General features: G+C 42.7%; 1 protein-coding gene across 6 annotated transcripts in view; it reads right to left on the bottom strand.

Annotated features, from left to right (window-relative positions):
• THADA (THADA armadillo repeat containing) overlaps positions 1–23,219 on the bottom strand; it is a 1,526,823-nt gene that overhangs the window by 1,070,403 nt on the left and 433,201 nt on the right. For all 6 annotated transcript variants that reach the window (XM_085612787.1, XM_085612792.1, XM_085612789.1 and 3 more), the window contains one exon: positions 20,974–21,106. In XM_085612787.1, coding sequence (XP_085468913.1) covers positions 20,974–21,106 — 133 coding nt within the window. The remainder of the gene's footprint in view (positions 1–20,973; positions 21,107–23,219) is intronic.

Here is a 23,219-nt window from a genome sequence, read left to right as displayed (position 1 = left end):
GCTGGTGCTCATAAGTATTTTTTTGTTTATGTCCATTGGCTTTGTGGTAGTGTTTTTTAGACTTATCAATGGACACTACCTGAAAGAAAGATCTACAATTCGTCTAATTGATGGAACTTTGGCCCCCCACTCCTCATCACATATGATGAAGAGAGACCAGACATTTGTGAACATTAACGCCTGGCCTGTCCGTGATGGGATTGCTTGGGATGCTGATAAATTTCAAATTCATGGCCCCACTGAAGTAATTAATGTGCCAAATGTATTTCGTGTTTCTATGGGTGATGTGGTTAAACAGAACATCCACTCGGATGATTGGGATGTCAAAGCCATTGAAGCACTGTTTTCTGATTTGAAATATTATGCTGCATTTGATGCTGAAGATTTGTATTTAGATACTGCAAATTATGATGAGCAATTCTGCTATCAACATTATGGCACACACTTCCTGCACAAAGCAAATACGTTTAGGAATTTTGTAAATTACACTCAATGGGAACACTGTCCCGCGCCTAGGCTGGGCAGCTCAGCCACGTTAGTGCGAAAATACACTTATTTTTCTGATTTCAGTGTATCAAACCCGGCCTCCTTTTATTTTAAGGTAGCGCCTGAGTCTGCTTCTAAAGTTAGACTGACACACACCAAATTGTTGTATTCAAAGTCCTTTATGGACGAATTGGCGATTGGAGGATATGATCTGTGGAAGGCTACTATCGATCTTAAATTGGTTTGGGGTTCTAAACCATGGCAGGTACAGGGAACTGAAGCTTTGCATCGTGCCTGTCTTATCCCGAATCATATGTTGTTTTTAAATTCTTCAATTTTTCAGACCACCTGTTTTGGATTGGGTACTACAAAAAAATTACATTCACCCTCGATTCCGGATCTGGGTGCTTACCCTGGTTGGGGTAATCATACAGATCTTCCCCTTTCTAACTTGCAGGCATCCGTGTCCAACACATCCTTCAACATTACTGATTTGAATCTGGAAGGGTGGTTGGTGTGGCAGACAAGTTCAGATGTCTGTCAATATCGGTTTCTAGGTTTCAAACAGGGGTATACAGAAGTTCGTGTGGACCCACGTTTTGAATCCTCTCATAGGGTAACTACCTACTCTGTGGGGAAGTTATGCCAATCATGGCTGCAACATTCTACTTTAGCATCTGTTAAACTTCATTTATCAAAATTAAACAACAAAATAGATTTGAATGATTTTGTTAAGGGTCCTGCTACTGGCAGGTCCAAAAGATGGGTATATGCTGTTTACAACGAAGTTTGGAAGCTGTCGCAGATTGAGGCTGCATCCAGATTACGTGCTATTGATCAAGCCAATATGGAGAAAGTGTTGGCTGTAATAGATAATAGCATTAATACCCTGTCTTCCAGAATTTATACTTTAGATAATATTGTGTCATCTGTGTTAGACATTGTGCAGGATGATTTGTCTGTATTGTATCGTGGTCAAAACCAGTTGCGTTCTATTATGCAGTTTGCATGGACCTTGCGAACGTTAAAGGCAGGGAAAGTTCCGTGGGATTACATGAATGTTTCATCTTTGTTCCTCCCTTTTAATTTAACTGCAAAGCAACAGTTTATGTCCATGAAAGATGCTACTTACTCACTGCTGCACATTGAGAAGTTAGAACCTTTATCTTTCTCTGTTGCTGAATTAAATTCGGCCGTGTGGCTTATCCACGGGTTGATCACGTTACCTTTTCCCCTGTTTAAGTTTAGTTCGTGCATGAAACATTATGCTCTTGGCAGATATGAACAACTTGGTTCTGCCTTCCTGCACGAGGTTTGGTCACTCCCATTCACGTATAGATGTGTGAGAGACGGTACTGAGGTTTACTTGAAAGGGGAGGAGTGTACTTCCACTCCAGATCACTCTGTAGTTTGTAGACATATTCAGTTACATGGTGCTTGTAATGTACAAGCCCCTAATTTAGTGTGCATCCTGAAAGGGATTCCGGTGCCAGTTATAACACCGTCTTTTACGCTGCTTGCTAACGGTAGTTATTTGATATTAAATAATGATGCTTGCTGTGGGATGTTAGTGGGAATTCCTTACATAGTGACTGTATCACAGCGTGTAGTTTGCTGCAATAACGTCCTTTTCCCACCCCCGCATGGCCGGCTTGATGTTTCTATCTGGCCTTCTATTCCAACCTTGAAAGCAGAGTTCAACAAGATGAGCAGAATAAGGGCTCTTTTGTCTCAGAAAGAAGCCGCGCTGACTTCATCCCGTGAAACATTTGTCCTTCACGTAGCTAACACACGCACGGAAGTACAAGCTCTTTTAAATACTGATCTCCCACTGCATTATGGAACCCTGATTCAGACTATCTTTAATGCCTCGTCAACAAGTGGCTTGGTTCATTTTTTTAAAATTGTGGGCTCCGGCCTCGTGACCTTCTTTCAAACTATTTTTGGTGTGATCCCCGCATTTTTTCATTCTATTTTTTCCAGTGTCTTCGGAGGTCTCCCTTTGCTTCTCGCCCTTGTAGCTGGGGTGCTTCTACTGATTTGCGTGCTGCGCAATGGATGCACAACATGCGTACCAAGGCAGCATGCCCAGGCTGCTCCATCTGCGTAACCTGATGCTTGATAACTATGGCACTTTACCGTTGGCGACCTTAAGTAGCGCCTATGGATTGTCGTTCCGGTTTCCCTTCTTTACTTGTGTGCAACCTGTTTTTCATTGCCTAGATTGTCCATTCCAGTGGGCTCTGGATTTGTGCTTGTCGTCATCGGTGTCTCCTGCTCCGGATTATGGACAGCTGATGACCCCCTTAGTGGTTCATGAGTTGGACTGTTCTGGCATCGGGATTATGGCCTGTGCGGCTGCACATGGAGTCCTTGGGAACTGGGACATCGGACAGGCGGCTGCTGACTTCTTGGAACGGAGTTATCTTGAAGAACCCGCCTGTTGTCCAAGTTTGGTGCTTGAGGCTCCTTTAGTAGAGGAACATGTATGTTCCTTTCCTTTGCTTAATTGGATGGCAGATAATTTTGCGGACCGTTCCAATGATTTTCTCTTGGAAGCTGTTGCAACTTATTGTGCCTACACCCTGATGGATTGACTTTGTGCCCTCGTTATTTCATGGTACGGCCATCGATGTTTTGCTTTTTTCCCTTTTAAGGAGGTTTTTTCCTAACATCGTATTTCTTTTTATTTTTTTTCCTTCAAACTTTTCCACTTACCTTATATGGACTTATAGTTCATGCCCTTGGTTCCGTTCTATCGAACTTGAACTCTGTGTTCTTGAAAGTGCGCCCCTAGTGGTTAGTGGTCCGATCAAAGGGGGGTGTAGTGATGATACCTATCTCCCTATGTACAATGCTAAGTTAGCACCACCGCGTTAGATGTTAGAAAGCCATCTTGCCGCTTCTGGTGCTTTTGCACGCGACACTGTAGTCACATGTTATTAATTAAGAAATGCTTACTCGACTTTGTTTCACATGAGAACTGTCTGTTGTTTAACATCCTTAACAGTGAGCAGTGACCTTGGTCTGTACACCGTGTAAAGAACGAGTCTGGGTCACTAGACGGTGCATGTTGTTGTGTTCAGGTTGATCGTACCACTATTTAGCCATAACATGCACGCAGCTGCAGATTCCTGAAAGACGAGTGCTTTTTAATATTGCAGTGCAGCATGTTTTAGAGTCAGTCGGCAGAAGAGTGTTCCCAGGAAAGAGCCTAGCTGATCCTGTGATGTGATTCCACTAAGCTGACCTATACGGTATGGGGTTCCCCATTCAAGCCTAGAGACCTTCTAATAGTCTAATAATAATACTATTAGTTTACTAGCGAAAGGAGGGTGGTTGCTTTCCACTGTCATTTTATTATGATTGCTCCTTTCATTTTCTATGGTATTGTAACAATGCTGATGGTTCTGATCTTAACCATTTGTCTGCTTATGTTAGCCAAAATACTGCATCTTTGGACGCGAGGTTTATAAATTAAACTCTTTAAACTTTAACCGTGTCTCTGTTTATTCTGTTGTGGACTGATATGAGACTAATAACGAAAAGGTATTTCTGATTCCCACCATTCCTGAGAATATTCTAAGTCGCTTGTTCTGGATTCTGAGGGGAGTTTTTGGTACACCACAATTGTCCGAGGTCCTGGGTTCCTGCACATAGTTCTGTGCATAAGCAGAATCCCTGCAACATAAGAGTGAGAAAGTCAGTCAGTGAGAGAGAGAGTCAGTCAGTCAGTGAGAGAGTCAGTGAGAGAGAGTGAGAGTCAGTCAGTGGGAGAGTTAGTCAGTGAGAGTGAGAGTCAGTCAGTCAGTGAGAGTGAGAGTCAGTCAGTGAGAGAGTGAGTCTGTCAGGGAGAGTGAGTCAGTCAGTCAGTGAGAGTGAGTCAGTCAGTCAGTGAGAGTGAGAGTCAGTCAGTCGGTAAGAGTGAGAGAGTTAGTCAGTCAGTCAGTGAGAGAGTCAGTCAGTCAGTGAGAGTCAGTCCGTCAGTGAGAGAGAGTGAAAGAGTCAGTCCGTCAGTGAGAGTGAGCCAGTCAGTAAGAGTGAGAAAGTCAGTCAGTCAGTCAGTTAGAGTGAGAGAGTCAGTCAGTGAGAGTGAGAGTCAGTGAGAGAGAGTGAGAGTCAGTCAGTGAGAGAGTTAGTCAGTGAGAGTGAGTCAGTCAGTCAGTGAGAGTCAGTCAGTGAGAGAGTAAGTCTGTCAGGGAGAGTGAGTTAGTCACTCAGTGAGTGTCAGTCAGTCAGTGAGTCAGTCAGTCATTGAGAGTGAGAGAGTTAGTCAGTCAGTCAGTGAGAGTCAGTCAGTGAGAGTGATAGAGTCAGTCAGTCAGTGAGAGTAATAGAGTCAGTCAGTCAGTGAGAGAGTCAGTCAGTGAGTGAGAGTGAGTCAGTCAGTCAGTGAGAGAGTGTGAGAGAGTCAGTCAGTGAGAATGAGAGTCAGTCAGTGAGAGTGATTGTCAGTCAGTCACTGAGAGTGAGCCAGTCAGCAAGAGTGAGAAAGTCAGTCAGTCAGTCAGTGAGAGAGAGAGTCAGTCAGTGAGAGTGAGAGTCAGTGAGAGAGAGTCAGTCAGTGAGCGAGTTAGTCAGTGAGAGTGAGAGTCAGTCAGTCAGTGAGAGTGAGAGAGTCAGTCAGTGAGAGAGTGAGATTGTCAGGGAGAGTGAGTTGGTCACTCAGTGAGAGTCAGTGAGTCAGTCAGTCATTGAGAGTGAGAGAGTCAGTGTAATAGAGTCAGTCAGTCAGTGAGAGAGTCAGTCAGTGAGTGAGAGTGAGTCAGTCAGTCAGTGAGAGAGAGTGAGAGTCAGTGAGGGAGAGAGTCAGTGAGTGAGAGAGAGTGAGAGTCAGTCAGTGAGAGTGAGCGTAAGTCAGTCAGTGAGAGAGTCAGTCAGTCAGTCAGTGAGAGAGTGTGAGAGAGTCAGTCAGTGAGAATGAGAGTCAGTCAGTGAGAGTGAGAGTCAGTCAGTGAGAGTCAGTCAGACAGTGATTGAGAGAGTGAGAGAGTCAGTCAGTGAGTGAGAGAGTCAGTGAGTGAGAGTGAGTCAGTGAGTGAGAGAGTCAGTCAGTCGGTAAGAGTGAGAGAGTTAGTCAGTCAGTGAGAGAGTCAGTCAGACAGTGAGAGTGAGAGTCAGTCAGTCAGTGAGAGAGTGAAAGAGTCAGTCAGTCAGTGAGAGAGAGTGAAAGAGTCAGTCAGTCAATGAGAGTGATTGTCAGTCAGTCACTCAGAGTGAGCCAGTCAGTAAGAGTGAGTCAGTCAGTCAGTCAGTGAGAGAGAGAGAGAGTCAGTCAGTCAGAGCGAGAGTCAGAGTCAGTCAGTGAGAGAGTCAGTCAGTGAATGAGAGAGAGTGAGAGAGTCAGTGAGAGAGTCAGTCAGTGAGATTGCCCTTATTTAGGCATAGAAAATCCAGCCCTTATTTAGGCATTGTCCATGCTAACTAAATACAGGCATGGTCTACATCCGTCAATCAACGTCACGAGTTCTTGGAAAACCAGACTCTTAAGCCTTTAGGAATTTCCCTTGCTTGGATATTGATATCTAAGAACTCATTTAGTATGCATGAACATATATTCCTTAGGGGTTCATTCATGACGTTCCGATGCCCGACTTTTACGTCAATACAGGCATTCCTAAACACCTTCACGGTATAAATATACCTGCAGTTGCCATGGCAAACCACGGTTCCGGTACGGTCCAGTTCGACTGCCTTCTTGCGGTTCGCCACAGCAAGTTCGGAAGGAGATCGAGTTCCCGCCTGATGCACTGACCAGACACTGTCATCCTCCTTGCAGAGAATCCAGCTCCAGTGTTTCTGACTCCCCTTGCGGGGTGTTAGATATCGAGTCCCGGAAAGAGATTCCAACCTCACACATTCTAAGGTATGGAGCAGACTAGAACTTAGAGTAACTTTTGGCAACTCTTGGCAAAACTAAAACTATAGCTAGCTATACTTTAGAAAACAGCACCTACTTCTTACCTCGTACTACACTAAGGTTAGGTACACTGGGTAGACTGGGGTAGAACTATTTAGAAGCATCAGATGAGTATTCACATTTTAGCCTATGTTATTTATGTGTGTATTTTAAGAATATATGTCATAGCTACAAACCATGCTATTGCAGTATTATTTTATCTTACTGCTAACTCTGTACGTATTGTACTTCGCAACCTGTCTTACGATTTTAGCAGTTCATATTTCGTGCATGAGAAATAAGACTGTTCAACAAACCCCTTTTTTATTGAAACGCCCGTCTCTCTATTTCTGTGCAACTCTGTAGAAACGAAGCATGCACGATTGACTGAGTGAAACTGTTATCTATTGTTTCCACGGTTCTGAGATTGTTCCGACTCTAAAGGAAACAAAGTTGTCATGTTTATGCGGTTGTCAGAAACTAATCCCTTCTTGTATATTCGAGAAGTTTCTAGTGACCTCTGAGTTAGCTGGCACACACAAGCAATTAAGTTTAATGTACTCGATAGAGACATACTGACCTCAGTCCTATGTCAAAACTATAGTGTATATTATTCCAATGCGCAGAGCCTATCAGGGATATAGAAACTACAATACAAGTGAGTCAGTCAGTCAGTGAGTCAGTCAGTCTGTGAGAGAGAGTGAGAGAGTCCCTTTAAGGGGCAGAGACTGGCATAATCAAAAAAAGACCCATTTGCGAATACAAATTCAGGTGTGGAGTACTGCTGCTCCTCTCCGATCTCCATCTTACCATTCAGAGCCAGTACAGTGCCCCCCTAAAATAGAATTCAGCCTCATTATTATAAATTGGCAGGATTTTGTGAATCCTACTAAATGGCCATATTGTGCTACGACAAAGACTTACATCAGTCGTCCTGAGATTTAGTACTTCAAATAGTACATCAGCCCCAGAGAATCCTGTTTCAAAATCCTCAAATTGAAGTTGTGTGGCCTCTTTGGCCTTTATGTACTTGTCGTCATCGTGTAGTTATGCGTTAAGGGAGGCTCAGCGGGTGGCAATGACGAGGAGAGTGACACTGGCTGTAGCGCCAGGACAGGGGGTTACAGATAACATGTGAAACATGTAAATGCTAATATAGCGCTTTCTGAGCATTCTATTCTGCGCCGCAAGGAGAACTGCAGTGCGCTTAGAGTGTAGCGCTGCACACAAGGATGTGAGAGGCAAGGGAACAGAAACAGATCATCGAGGAAGAGAAGGAATAAAAAAAAACGTGACTGTCCCTCCATCGAGGCGCTGGAAGAAGGGGGCTGTCTGGAGCTAACCAATAACTCTAAAGGGCTGACCCAAAGCCGCTCTGTATGTGTTTGTTTGGGTTGTTCACGTGTTATCAGGTAAAGCTGTTTGCATCCAGGCCGAAAAATAGATTTAGGGAGACTGCTGAAGAAAGAGCTGGGGTAGTCAAAAATAAAGAAGGAAAGAGAGCTGAGTGAAAAGTGGACGGTCAGAAACGCCATAATGATGCATCGTGGCAGGAGAGAGGGGGGTCATCCTAGCAATAATGACAAAGAGAGGTTAACTGTTACGTAAATGAGAATGTCCAGTTTTTATATAACGCTTAATGTTGGAGAATATCCTTCTATGGCTGCTAATTAAAAAAAAACAGCAGCTCAAGACATGGTGGGGGCGGGCACAGGAATGCAGAAGCCTCCCTGCGCGCTGCTGCTTGCTCCCGAGACCCCTAGGCCATGGGAGTGAACGTTTACAGAAAAGGCGGGACATGCACTTGTCTTTGGCCATTTGCGTGCTTTCATTATTGAAAGCTACACGCAAAGGCCAATGGAATGTGTGGGAGGAGGCCGACCCATACGGAGAAGTCTCTTGGAAGTCTGGAGTGATTCCAAGAGGCCCTCTCCTAGAGCAGCGCATGCGCTACGCTAGGCTGGACCTAAAAGAAAACAAGCAACCTACACAGGGGAATGTATTCACTAATTCTTTGAAATATCTTGACCCTTGTTTTTACAACAGTAGTATGTGTTGGAATTGATAGTTATACATTCTATCACAGGAAGCAAGGCAAGGATGAATCACTTAAAAAATGTGTATCTGCATTAAAAAACAAACAAGCCTTGACGTCATTGGGACACTACATGACGAACTCAGTTCAGTTCAAACATAAGTTTATTTAGACCATTTAGTCGTTAAACTACAACCCATGCAAAGACTTTTAAAAAAATTTTACACATTAAAAAAAAATCTTATTCTCAACAATAAAAACATCATATAATCCTTAAAACCTCATACCTAAATTTTTTAAAAATAGTAATGTTTCATTTTAGATAGCGAAACGCTTTTCTGCATTTAAGCCTCGAATAAATTAGGGAATTTATATACATCCTGCATATATTTCCCAACGGCTATCACAATATCTAAGTTTTCCATGTCAGCAAGAAGCTCCCATGCTTGCAAGCGCGTCTTTACATCATACTTTAAAAGAATCGGGCGAATAAATAATTTATGTAAATTTACAAATTTCCGACAATCCAATAAAATGTGTAAAATGTTACATTTCATCCCCATCTTACACATGCATTTACCATCAGGTTGCATTAGACCTGATTTTATATCACTATTTATTACAGCCGGATTTATTCCAATTCTTAACCTTAAAGCTTCCATTCTTAACCATCGATTTGGTAAAATATCTAGGTAGGGATAACTTATATATTTCTCCCAGCTTTTGCTCATAAATTTTAGATTCTTTTTTACTCAAATACTCACGGTCTATTGCTCTTGACAGTTCATTTCCCTGCATGTGGAGTACACTCTTCGTTACATTGATTTGTAATGCCTTCGGATCTAATTTCACTTTCATATGGTCACAAATGGTCTGAAGTTTGCTTCTTGTGGCTTTAGCCAATTTTAGCTCGCTAACTTGGATCTCTTTCATGCACCATTGAGATACCTTTGTGACCTCCTCACGACCCAAGCGATTCCAAAATCTAAGTAGATTTTGTTGCACCTGAATATTCCACGCCATCAGCCCTGCTTCCAGTCTAATAGTTTGGATCATTGCCGAGCTAAGCTGGGACAATAAAGATTTTAGGCATTTCCCTTCCTCTTTATCCCAGGAGCTTTTCCCATCGATACAGAAGATTTCTGAACCATATTGGAGTTGTGGGGAATCATTGCTTTCTAGGCCGTAAATAGAGGTTTATGGGACATATCACCATAACTTTGGTTTAATCTTTTCAGCCCACATATCGCCAGTTGTGCTTTTACTTTCTGTGCCTCAAGTTGCATACCCCACTTCATAGAATTTGTAAACCATATTCCAAGGTATTTATATTAATTTACAATATCTAGTTTAGTTTGGCCCAGATACCAATTGCACTTCGTATTCCACATCCCGAAGCACAACATTTTTGTTTTGTCCATGTTTACGGATAGTCGTTTTGCCGTTCAGTATGTGCTGAAAAATTCAGCTTTCTTTGTAGAAACCATCTCAGTTTGGTCCAATATTACCAGATCGTCGGCATAGAGCAAACATGACAAATGCCTTCCGTTTACTTTTGGGCTTGCGCCTCTAGCAGAACCCAGAGTGGAGGGTAAATCTGCTAGGAATATGGCAAACGGGACGGAGCCAAAACACAACCTTGCCTGAGACCATTATTTATTGCTATTTCTGGTGTTAGGCCGCCAGATGTATCCTTGATTACTTGTGCCCAGTTATGACTGTGTAGCTCCTGGATCACCATCAAGAGATCTGGTGGGACTCATAGTTTCTCATGGTCTCCCACAAACACTCCCTATCCACCAAGTCAAATGCTGCGCGAAAGTCCACGAAACAGCAATACAACTTGCCCTGCAGCTCCATGGACTTCCGTGCCACGGCCCACAAGGCAAAGCAGTGGTCAATAGTAGAGTGTCCTTCCTTAAAGCCTCCCTGTTCTATTGGGACTAGCGACCGCCGCTCCACCCACTCCTTTAATCTACCAAGGATTATTTTTGAAAATACCTTTTCTCCAATGACCAATAAGTTAATTAACCTATAGTTCGCTGGGTCCTTTCGATCGCCCTTTTTGTGTAGAGGTCTAATTATTGACCCTCTCCAGGTTTTAGGGACACAACCTGAAACTAGATTGGCCATAAAAGAATGGGGTAGGAATTCTGCCCACCAATCTATTGAGTTTTAATTATTATTGCTGGGAGATTATCAGGTCCAGCTGCACGGGATAGATTCAACTTCTTGATTGTTTCTTTTACTTTCTCTATATTAAAGTCTGGTTTTAACTCATCTACGGATACTATCCATATGGATGTTTCCTTATTTATTTCCAAATTCTTATTTGCTTTATATAAATTGCCTAGGTGATTTACCCATGCTGTCTCTTCCACCACACAGCTCATATTTCCCAGAGTCCTTCCTGCGGCGTCCAGTATCAACCTCCAGAAACCTTTTATGTTTTTAGTTTCAATTGTTTCTAGAAGGTTCTCCCAACATTTTTCCTTAAAGATCCTTTTCTGCTTCTTTACTAAGGCTTTGTATTCTTTCTTCAAGATGAGCAGGATCTCTAAATTCCCAACTTCATAACATTTTCTTTGACACCGCTCTATTTTCCGAATGGCCTTTTTTTTATTCCTACAGGCAAGGTTAAACCACTTTAGTTGCCTTCCTTGGCTGTGTTGTATTTTTACCTTACCCTGCTTCTTATCATTTAGATGCACTTTGAGGCATTGCACAGCCTGTACTATTTTATCAACGTACCATTCTGCCTGCTGCCCTTCGACACTATCCTTCGTTAGGTTTTGTTGAAAGCTTTCTAATTTCTTCACATATTCTTCTGTCAGTTTTGTGGTAAGGCGCTTGGGATATTCCACATTTTGGGGCATCACTCTCTCACATGGACTTATAATTCCCCTTGAATATTTGCAGTATAAAGCATTATGATCACTATCTTTGTGCTTGATTATCCAGAACTTTTTTACCAATTCATAGTTCCAAGCCTGGACAAAAATATAATCTATAGGGCCCTGTTGACTACCTACTCTAAAGTCTGTGTGGCTGGGCGGTCTGGGTCTAGTCTACCATTTAAGCATATTAATCCCGTAGATCCCAGAAACTTCCCTAATGCTTCATCCTGCTTAGTAGTTACACACAAGGGAAATTTTGCTGACCCTATATTATAAGAACTAAAATTTCCTCAAACTAGTTATCTATCTTTTCATAATTTAGTTTGTGATTAAAATCGCCCATTACCACCATTACCTCTGTTCCATACGTTTCATGTAAATTAATTATATCCCTTTTAAAGAGCCCACATGACGAACTTATTTGTGACCAAAACAGTAATACATGCTCCGAATTTAAGTACACAAGAGAACCTTTGGGTGAAGAGTGAAACGTCTCTTCAAAAATTTAAATTGTTGCCAATTCAGGCTCTCCATATACTATAATCAGAGACACTGGAATTATGCGGCAGAGGAGGGCAAAATTATGCAGCAGGATTGAGTATATTATGTGGCAAGAAAAAGCAAATTATGTGGCACATTTTGTGATAGTATTACTTCATGGTTTTGACCTTTCTACACTTGTAAGCACTTTCTGGGCATTAGTTATACCTCACTAGAACCAGTTTGACACCAAATTACAGCAATAAGCAACATAAAGGTGACCAGCCTTCCACTGTGCCGCAAGTCATGTTGGTGTGTGATTTTATTAACTTTTGAACTGTTGGAGCTAAAATCTGCAGATTATGCATCAGATGACGGATTATGTGGAAAATGCAGCAAATCTATAATTATGCTAAAAATGCAGCGCCACACAATCATATAATTCCAGTGGCCCTGACTATAATCAATAAGGACATATGGGGGGATACATTAATGGGAATGATGTGTGAGTATTTACATAGAGCCTCCAGATATTTCACTCAAGAGCTTCACACGGGAAACTATTGACATCTTTGGATTCAGGAAATTACTATTAGAGTTTAAAAGAAGACAGGCTGAATGTAAATTATACATATCAAAGGAAGGTCCGTCAACATTAGGATGGGGATATCAGGGGAATTTGGGTATGATTTTATATAGTCCTGAATCCGTCCTGACAATACATGATGAAAATGAGTACCGACTTATAAAGTCATTACCTAGAGTTATTTACAGGAAAGATTGGGAAACTAGAAGGCTTTCAGCATAAGATCATATTAAAATAAACGCCACACCGTGTGTACATAAAGCAAGACATATTCCAATCATCATTAGAAATCATGTTTCAGAAGAACTACAAAAACTGCAATCTGCTGGTATTGTAGAACCCATAAAATCTCCTGATTGTGTAGCTTCTTTGGTAGTAGAATGACCTGCTAACGGAAAATACAGGTTATGTGTAGATTTAAGAGGTCTAAATAGGAATATTTTAGTTGGATCAGTTTTCACTGTCAGAATTAATGAAATGTTGTCCTTAACCAAAGATATAGAGTGGTTATATCTTTTGATCTGACTGCTGCCTACAATCAGGTACAATTGCACTCAACCAGCAGGAGACTCACTGCTTTCATTACTCCATTTAGTTGCTTTTAGTTTGTTAGAGTTCCGTTTGGGGTTGCATCTGCTGCAGCAATGTTTCAGAGGTTAATGCATGAATTATTTAAAGGAATGTAGGATGTCATTTTCTCTCAAGATCATACCCTTGTAATGGGTAAAACTATGAAGGAGAATGACCTAAAACTTGCACATGTTTTGGAAATTGTAATCAAGAGGGGTCTAATGGCAGAGCCTAGCAAATGTAAAATTGCAAAATGAGAAGTTATATACTTGGGCCATGAGATGAGTAGGGAAGGAATTAAGACTAAACAAGTAGAAGCAATAAGGAAGGCACCATCCCTAAAAAACAGAGATGAAGTAAAGGAATTCCTGGGTCTTGCAGAACTTTACTTAAACTTTGTTAACTTTTCCAGCAAAAACAATCACATCAGACAACTCTTGAGAATTTAAAATTAGTTTGAGAGGTCAAAAGAATATAAAGATGCATTTCAAGAGGTAAAGAATGAAGTTTGCAGAGCTCCTCCATTACAAGGGTTTGATCCTAAGTTGAAAAGTACTGTAATCACGGATGCTAGCAGAAAAGGAATAGGGTCGGTATTGACTCAAGTAAATGCAAAAAAAGTTACGGAAAGAAGATGCTGTTACTTTGCGTCACGCTCACTGACCTCTATGGAAGAAAAATGGTCTAATTGAATGTAAAGCTCTTGCACGTGTATGAGCTCTAGAACATTTTAGGCAGTACATCTGCAGGAGGGTTCCCTGGTGATTTTAAGGAGCAATCACATACCCCCTCACAAAGGTTCTCACCAGACATTGCTGGATTACAATTATGTGGTACAGTGTATGCCAGGTATGAAAAATGGAGTTGAAGATTTTCTGAGTTGATTACCATTACCCTTGAAGCATGCCCCTGAAGATGAGTGTGAAAGGTTGTATGTGGCTGAAGAAAAGAGTAGTGGCTGAATGCTCAAGAAAACGATCCTGTGTTTCATGTGCATCATGATTAAACAGGGATGGCCAGAGATGGGTGTACTTGAGAAAAGTATGCACAGTTTTTGGGAAGAGAGGCATGAACTTTCTGAAGTGGATGGTAAAGGTAGGAGGAATAGTAGGATGATTCCTCGAGAAAGAATCAGAGGACGATTATTGGATATTTGTTATAAAGGACATCTTGGCATAGATACGACTAAGGGCAGGATTCAAAATTTGTATTGGTGCCCAGTATGAATTTAGCAGTAAAAAGGAAAGTGAGAGAATGCATTAGTTGTAATGATGTTGATAAAACACAGATTATAATAGAGCCGCAATTGTGTCCTATAAGTAGACCAAGTATGCCTTGGAAGGAATTGGCATCAACATTATTGGACCCATTCTTGAAAAGGGAGAATGGAAACAACTTATTGTCATGTTGGATCACTTCTATAAATGACCAGAAGTTGTTTTTTGTCTCTAAAACTGATTTTACTGCTGTGGTAAGGTTTCTGGATTGTGCGTATTTCAAGGAAGGTTTACCCAAAGCAATTTTGAGTAGTAATGAACCTCAATTTACCTCTGAGGTTTTTAAACCATTTCTGAAAAGTAATCGTGTTACATATAATACTACATCAGTTTATCCCCCTGCGGGTAATGGTGCTTTTGAAAGCTTTAATATAGTAATTAAAGGTACCATACAACTAACAACTAATGCATGATTAGATGGGAGTAAAGAAGTGCTGTGCACATCATGGGCTTATAAGATGTCTCCATTTGAGTTCACAGGCCACAGTCCATTTCAACTAATGAGAGGAAGGATACCGTTTTCAAAGAACAATTTGGGTTGCATGTCCAAGTCTGAAAAAGTTAATTGGTCCCCTACTGTGGTAAAGAAAAGACTGGCATGTGCACAATCAATTTGCAAGAAGAATTATGATAGTATGCAAAACTGTAAACCAGTTAGCATTTCTGTTGGGGATATTTTCAAGGTTAAAAAATTGCATTATAAAGAAAGGAGAAAATACATTTTCCAAACCATTACTAGTTAAGAAGATATTTTGTAATTCAGTGCCCTAACGTGATGGGAAGGCTTGGTATTTGAGTCGCATTGTGAGTTACAGAGGAAAGAATGTGGAGTCTAGAGGTGTAGGAAGTGAACCAAGCAGATTGAGTAAAGACTTTGACCCTCAGAGTAGACGTTGTGGACCTACAAAGGTCCGAGGACCCCAGGTGAATAGTGGCTTTTCTAGTGCATAAAATCACTTGCATTTTCAAGGAACATACAATAAAATACAGCAATACTCAAAACATAGACTTATGCAGAATATCTTAGCTGGTGTTGGATAAATACATTTTTTTAAATCTTAAGCACTAAGCTTTCCAGTTGAATGAAGAGAAACTTTTTTTCATAATAAGGAAAACAAATAAAGAGATTTGCTGTGGCCCAAATGAATAAGTTACTTAACATTAGTAACGCTCTTTTTAGTAGAGACAATCTAACCCCAGATTTCTCACCTTTCGAATAATCCCCAGGCATCAGACTGGATCAGTGAACCTTTCGGCAATACCTCTGCACACTGGTTGGTCGCACTGTGTGAGTCCTCAGTGATGCTGTTCTGCTCCGAAAATTACATGCACAGTCTATATAGATGCCACTCCCGCACGCTGACATCAGTTGCTTTCGAGAATACCCATGCCCCCAGATGCAGATTGTTGTGACTAGTGTGCAGATCCCTAGACTTGGGTGGATAGAGTCCAATCACAGAAAGGGAAGATGGGAGGGTCTGTGAGGAATATGCAGCTAGATAGTGTCGACCAGAAAGAGAGCTACATAAAGTAAGCAAATTGCTTTTCCGATACTTTAGCTAAAGATCCTTCATCTTTTGAAGAGATACCAAAGCAGTACCTATTTGGAAGTGGGTCTGAGGATGGACTCAAACCAGAAAGTCCTGCAGGACCGAGCTGGCAAAATGCCCCTCTTGGTGAACCAGACAACAGCACTTCATGAACGTATGGAGGGACGCCCGCGTAGTAACCTGGGAAATGTCCAAGAAGAAAACTTTGAATGCCAAAACAGTTGTAGCAGTTTTGGCCCTTGTAGAATGAACATGCAGTCCTTCTGCTGCTCTTTAGCCAGTGCATAGCAGGTCTTAAAGCAGAGCACAATCCAGTAAGAGATGGTTCTCTTCTGCACAGCCTTGCCATTTTTCACTTCAGAACACTCCACAAAGAGCTGATCATTCACCTGATGTTCTTTGGCACACTGTATCTAAAAGCTCAACGCTCTCTAGGGGTCCCAGTCATGGAGTCTCTCCTCCTTAGAATGAGGAGGCAGAGCACAAAACCCCATCAACGTGATGTTATGACAAACGTGGAACAGCATCACAACTTTAGAAAAGAGGGATTCATATGTCCGCAGAACCAGCTTGTCTGGGATGATGGTGGTGTATGGTGTTCAGCTGTCACCTCTCAATGTCCAAGCAGGAAGGTAGAGACTGCAAAGGCGCAGGTGCAAAACCCTACCCTGCCGCTGCATTAGTGGGTACTCCTGGATGAGCAGCCTGATTGAAGGGCACATGCTCAAGCTCAGGAGTTCTGGACACCATACTCTCCGTGCCCAATCCACAGCCAGTAGGATGACTTGGGCCTGGTCTGTCCTGATCTTCTTGAGAACTCGGGCAGTAGTGGTATGGGGGGGGGGGCATATTGCAGTCTCAGTTCCACTCATGGTGCAGCATGTTTCTGATCAAGAGACGCTTTGGAAACTCAGACGCACAAAAGTGCTGACATTACGTGTTCTCAGCAGTGGCGAATAGATCAAGCAAAGTCTCTCTCCATTCGCAGAAAAGACTTTGCCCCACCTCTGGATGCAACTGCCACCTGTGATCCACAAGGCGCTGGCAACTGAGCTCATGTGCCCTGGCATTCAATGATCCTGTCAGGTGGTTCACAACCAGGAAAGTTCTTTGGTGCTACATCTATTTCCAGACGCAGGGAGCCTGCAGGCACAGGGTCTGTGCCGCACACCGTCCTGTTTGTTCCAGTACTACATAGCGGTGGTGTTGTCCATGAGTATCTGTAGCAGCCTCCCCTTGATAGACGGAAGGAAGACATTTAATGTCAAGTGGATGGACCTCAGCTCCAGAAGGCTAATATGGAGCTGGGTCATCGCCAGGAACCAGAGGCCACTGACATCCACCTCTTCCAGATGGCCACCCCAACCCAGAAGCAAAGCATTGGTCACCACTCTCAGCTCTGGGTGGGGAAGGGAGAGAGATAAACCGCTGACCCAATTGCGGTCCAGTAACAACTACTGCAGGTCTTTTGCACTCCCCTGCGAAACTTGAACGGGGTCGGAGAGGTCTCCTTGATGTTGGGCCACTGAGTCTTCAGATCCCAATGCAAAGCCACATATGCCACCTGTCGTGTTCAACCAGCAAGTTGCAGGAGGCCATCAGTCCCAGCAGGCTCAGAGTCAACCTCACTGAAATCCAGGACTGAGCCTGTCCTGGACTCTTTCCCAGGGGAAAGGCATGAACCCAAACCAAGTCTGGAATTGCTCCGATGAAGTGGAGCATCTGAAAAGGAGTCAGGTGTGACTGTGGCACGTTGATAGTGAACCCTAAACATGACAGGTTAGCCATAGTCTGGCGGTGGTTGGCGACTACCTGGGTTGAGCCTGCCTTCTACAGCCAGTCATTGAGGCAGGGGAAGGCTGGCACTCCTGACCTCTGAAGATGTGCTGCCACCACCGCCATCACTTTCAGGAGCACCATAGGGGCACTGGTGAGACCAAATGGGAGGCCTAGAGCCATGAATCTCGAGGGGCATGAGAATAACGCCCCAGGAACCAGCTTTCATTTACAGATCAAAGTGCCAAGCAGGTGGACCAGAAGACTCTTTCCAAACGTCTACACCCATTTTGACTCCCTATCTGGAGCAGGAGTTGATAATGTGTTGGGTTTAGTCATGTTAGCAGATGCCTGCACCACCAAGTTTTCAAGGGGGAGGTGCATTGATAAAAATGCAGGGTTGCCCAGGGCGGTAGCAATGTGCAATCTGACGGATGCCTGGGGGGCCAGAACAAAGTTTGGCCCATGCCTCCATCAAGGTATCCGTAAGTGCCTCCATCAAAAGGTAAGAGGGGCTCAGTGGATGTATGCACCATCTGAAGAACTTCTGCAAGAATATTGGTCTTAACTAACAAGATTGGCAAAGGGAGGTCAAGAACTTCAGCTGCCCTACCCATTACTATGGTTTAAGAACTATTCTCCTCTGCGCCAGGACAAGAGAGTGAGAGGTGCCCAGACAGGAGAGGAATCAAGGTCACTAGCCTCTTGTAACTCATCATACCAAATCTCTTTGTGCTATGGCTGGCCAGTCTCATTACCCACTTCCTAATCATTGTCCGAAACCATGCCAAACAGGAAATGCAGAGTATGTGTTTTCCGTTGTGAAGGCTCGAGCAGAGGCAGAGGTGACTCGAAAGCAGCAGAGCATGGCTTCAGTCGAGGTAAGTCGGGCCCGACTCTGAGTCAGAGAATATAACAGGTTCATCATCTTCTGGCATTGATGGAGTCTGCATCAGCGTTGAAGTTCTAGGTACTGGTGCCGGATGAGGAGTCGGAACTGGAGCAGGAGGTGGCCCCAAAGGGTCCAAGGAATGCCAAGGGCAAACCGCAGGAAGGCCTCTCTTGCCATATCACAGGGAATCGGCAAGGATCAAAGAGTCAGAGCATGGCCTTGAAGAACTCTTCAATCTGTTTTGGAGTGGCAGACAGTCCTTGAAACTTTGGATGTGCCAGAACAAGGAGAAAGACTCCAATGATGATCAACTTCGGGACCGGGATCGAGAAGTATGGCGCCTCCCCTGCGTCGTCTGATGAGAGTGAGAGAGGCGGTAAGGGGCAGAGTCCCTCTTAGATTTCTTGTGTTTTTCCTTCAAATTATCTAAAGACTTCGATCGAGATATAGACTGCCCTCTGGAATTACTTCTACGACTGCTAGATCTGGAACAGGATTGGGAACAAACTTTTAGCTTGGATAAGTCCCATCGCAGAGTCTTCCAGTGCTTGGCGAGTGCCTGGAGGCATGGAAACAAGGGAAACAAAATAAGCGTGTAGGCGTAGCGCCTATATATAATCCACATGCCATTTCGTTAGTGGAACAGCATCAGTGCGGAGCCTCACAGGGCCGCATTGCCAGTGTGCAGAGCTACTGCTGGAAAGATTCCGGATCCAGTCTGACACCTGGGCAATATTCAAAAGGTGAGGAATCGGAGGCTAGAACCCTCTATCAGAAAAAGTTTTATTTAATCCAAAATCAGTGGCTACACTACCGCTGACCCATTGCTGAATAATTTTCACACAATAAAATATTTGGGAACCAGAAAACAAAGAACAAAGTGTTATAATATCATTGCGTGATATATTTGAAAAAAGGTGCGGAGAAAGACCTATGAAGGTAAAGCATTGCTGACTCGTGAGGTTGGTGCTTCTCTTTCTGTTATCAGAGTATGAAGAACTCAGTCATTGGTTGCTAATATGATACGGATTCTTGTGGAAGGGGCTGAAGAAATGTCCCCATAGTGGGGAACATTGCAGAAGGAGTCGACTTCTATACGACAATTCTAGATTTGCACCCTACTTTCTCACCAATGGTGAATGATGACGGCGTCTACATTGATTTGGATGCCAAAAATCCGTCCATAAAAGGGAAGCCCAACATGCAGATGGAAGGAAAAGGGGTTGGGGGGAGGGACGGACTGTATTTCAAATGTATGAAAAAAAGGAGTTTGGTGTGGTGGAATCTCTTCATTTCACTTCTGTAGCTGTAACTGGATGGCCGCCTCTCAGAATGTATTCCTTCATCAGAAGCTGGGGAGGAAGGAAGACTAGCTGCATTGTGTCATGTTTGCTCAGACAGATATTTGATGAATATATCTCTGAGATTATCCCTTAAGGACAAGAATCCTTATAGAGACTGTAGGATGCACATAAACTAGGTCTGGAACCAAAATGTCCTATATCTTCTCAAAACCTTTATTTCTCTCAGTGGAGAGAGTAAAATGTTTCTATTTATACAAAAGTGGAAAACAAGGACAAATGCAGTAAAGATCCGTAAACATGAATATAAAATATTGGAAAACAAGGCATTTGTAATTTCACAAGTGTATTGAAGTGTAATTAGGTGAATTTATATCTGAAAGCTTATAAAATACCTGGCTTGATGGAACAAGCACAGCTTTGATCAAGAAAGTTGGTTGTTTAGTTGATGCTCACAATGGACCCACAAGATGGCGTCTCCTCTTTACTCTAGCATAAAGGAGTTCTCAAGATGGTGGATAGTGTGACACACAAGCCGAGCCCTTGCCACAGCTCGTGCCAGTGGCCCTAGCATGACCAGGACAGTCTGCAGATACCCTAGGCTGCTTGTGTGCAGCTCACCTTGTCATGCAACATTCAAAGGACTAACAACAGTCTATGTTTGTCACAGAATGTCTTCCGGGTAGTGGATATGTATGTACATCTTCACACAGTCTGTGCTTTGCCGGCCAAGCTTTACACGGTCAGGTTCAGTGGCATTAGAAGCCTGTGGATTGGATCAAGCTGCCTGTTACTGCTAAGGTCTGGCAGACACATACCCCCAAAATGTGAGGAGAAAAGATTTTATCATCACAAAAATGACAATGACTTTCTATTTTTATGCATGTTTATGGTGTTTAAGGGGCAGGTCAATACTATTAGGCAATAATCAAGGGGAAGTGTACAACATTAAATATGATATTAATCAATTATTGTTCAAATAAGTACGTCTTGATAGCATAGAATACCTGAAATAAGTTTAAATCTACAAGAGTGAATAACTTTAGTGACAATGGTACCATGAGGCTTTGGTATGTTGTGCTTAGTATCATTCCTAAATTAAAAAAATAACTCACATTTATATTAAAGAAAGCTTAGCATCACAAACGCAAAATATTTAAAGCTCTGCAGATTCGTTTAGGCACATTTTGGTGAAATATACAGTAAAGCGGCATTTTGATTTACCTGAATGTAGAAGGGGATGCCTGCACTGCGTCTGGTAGCACACAGTTTCGACGACGGGTCACTGGATTTAATTTCCTCTAAAACACTGTACAACCACTGCTGTGGCAAACAATGCAGGTCCCCATCATTACATCTGCGACACAGAAATTGACACAACGTGCATTAGAGAGATTGAAATGTCATCTGGAAGTTATCAACGCTGTGCGTCACTGCAATGCACACAGCTGGCCCACCACTAGCTCGGGAGGCGCAGGTCTTTAATAAGAAACTTCTTACAAACCACACTATCAATCCGCCATTACTCTGACCAGCAACACATGTGAACCCCTTTCAAGAAAATGGCGGTTTATCTAGTGTGGTTCTATGACGTCATTAGACACACAACAAGCACTGTAAACCAAATCTTCAGGAAGAGGCTGTAGCGGCCTTCTCCAACTTATGTCAGTTAGTGACGTATATGATATAAGGCAGATGCTGACGCGATGTGGCAAGTCATTATGTGAATCTGACAAAAGGCACAAGTCACATGTTACCATTACAACTATTTCTATGCATGCAGAAGGTACTTATCTAGGAATAGTATTCTTTTTTCATTGGTCCCTCTGTGCAACTGCTTTTTATTTACTTCTTAAAAAACACAAAGAGTACCAGAAGGGCAGAATGAGAATGCACTGGGCAAACGTGTGTCTCTTGGTGCCAGCTTGCCCTCCTATTTGACGTTGGACATGGACATGCCAGCTGCAGTGGACTGGTGGACTCTGTAACATCATATGGACAATACACTTTCAGCAGTGGCGGCTGTCGAATTTTGAAAATGGTGTGGCATAATCACTTACCTTTAAAATGTGTCGCGGGAGTGAACTGAGAGAGCCCAAACGTCCATATGGTTGTACAGAAGAGTTCTTACACTGAGAACATTTTTTAAGCCATGGGGCTTTATGGTGGATTGCACAACAACATTTTGCTGCACAGTTGGTAAACATTCAGAGGTTTTGAATACATTATTCAAAGATTTGTGTAGTGTGTCCTGCAAGTCTTGTCTTCAACAGGATAACTTTGACTAAAGAGCTATATGTATTACATGTAGTCAAAAACAATCTACATTTTCCCTTGTGACATGGCACATCATTTTTCAAAATATACATAGCATCGTTCTTTACTTCATTTTAAAGCCATAATTTACAACTAATTTTCTAAAAGGAAGGAACAAGCAGGACAAATCAAAGGGTAAATATTTCTACCATATCACTCTCACCGTGAAGGCCCAACTGGTTCCCCTTGCCAACCTGCGCCAACTTCAAAACCAGCTGCATCATCTACAAAGCTATTGTCACCAGCACTCCTTGCCAGTGTGATTAACAAAATCACTGTTCAAATTGGCTCTTTCTGCAAGGTCATGCCCAAACGTTTTGCCTTCACCTGTTTTCTGAACCTGCATTTGTTGGCTTTTAGGTCTCTGAGCACTTTACAGCTGCTAACTAGCTAAGTTGTTTGCACTCTTTCCTCTAAACACGATAGAATGTGCTTACACCCAATTGGCATGTTTAATTTACTTGTAAATACCCAGTAAAGTTGTACTACATGAGCCCAGGGCCTGTAAATTAAATGCTACTAGTGAGTCTGCAGCAGTTATTGTGCCACCCACTTGAGTGGCGTAGCCCTTTAAAATGTCTCAAGCCTGTCATTGGGGGGGGGGGGGGGGAAGAAAGAGTGTGTGTGTGTGTGTGTGTGTGTGTGTGGGAGCGAGAGAGAGAGAGAGAGTGTGTGTGTGTGTGTGTGTGTGTGTGAGTGAGTGTGTGTGTGTGTGTGTGTGTGTGTCTGTGTGTCTGTGTGTGTGTCTGTGTGTTTGTCTGTATCTGTGTGTGTGTCTGTGTGTCTGTCCCCCCATAGGTGAGGCTCTCATCAGCCCAGAGGCAGGTTGCGGTGCATTTATAAAATTGGGCATGTGGTTTTAAGTTTGACATGTCCTGGTAGTGAAAATCTCTTCAATGTGGTTTTTACTACAGCAAGGCCTACCTCTCCAAAGGATGATACTGTGTTACCATATTACATCTAATAATTGATACATTTCGATGATTGTCAAGTTTGGGGTCAACAGAATAGTAACAAAAGCCTTTTTTAATGGTCAAGTTGGATTTTTAATCACAATTCTGAAAATGCAATTTATAGAAAGTTGGCATTTTCCTGTCCCAACATTTGCTGCCCGCAGCCTGTTCCTGGGTCACATGCCTAGGTGTAGCTGGCAG

The sequence above is a fragment of the Triturus cristatus genome, chromosome 6, assembly GCF_964204655.1.
Source record: "Triturus cristatus chromosome 6, aTriCri1.1, whole genome shotgun sequence".
NCBI lineage: Eukaryota > Metazoa > Chordata > Amphibia > Caudata > Salamandridae > Triturus > Triturus cristatus.
The sequence above is the reverse complement of the archived record's forward strand: the minus strand, read 5'-3'. Positions and strand labels throughout refer to the sequence as shown.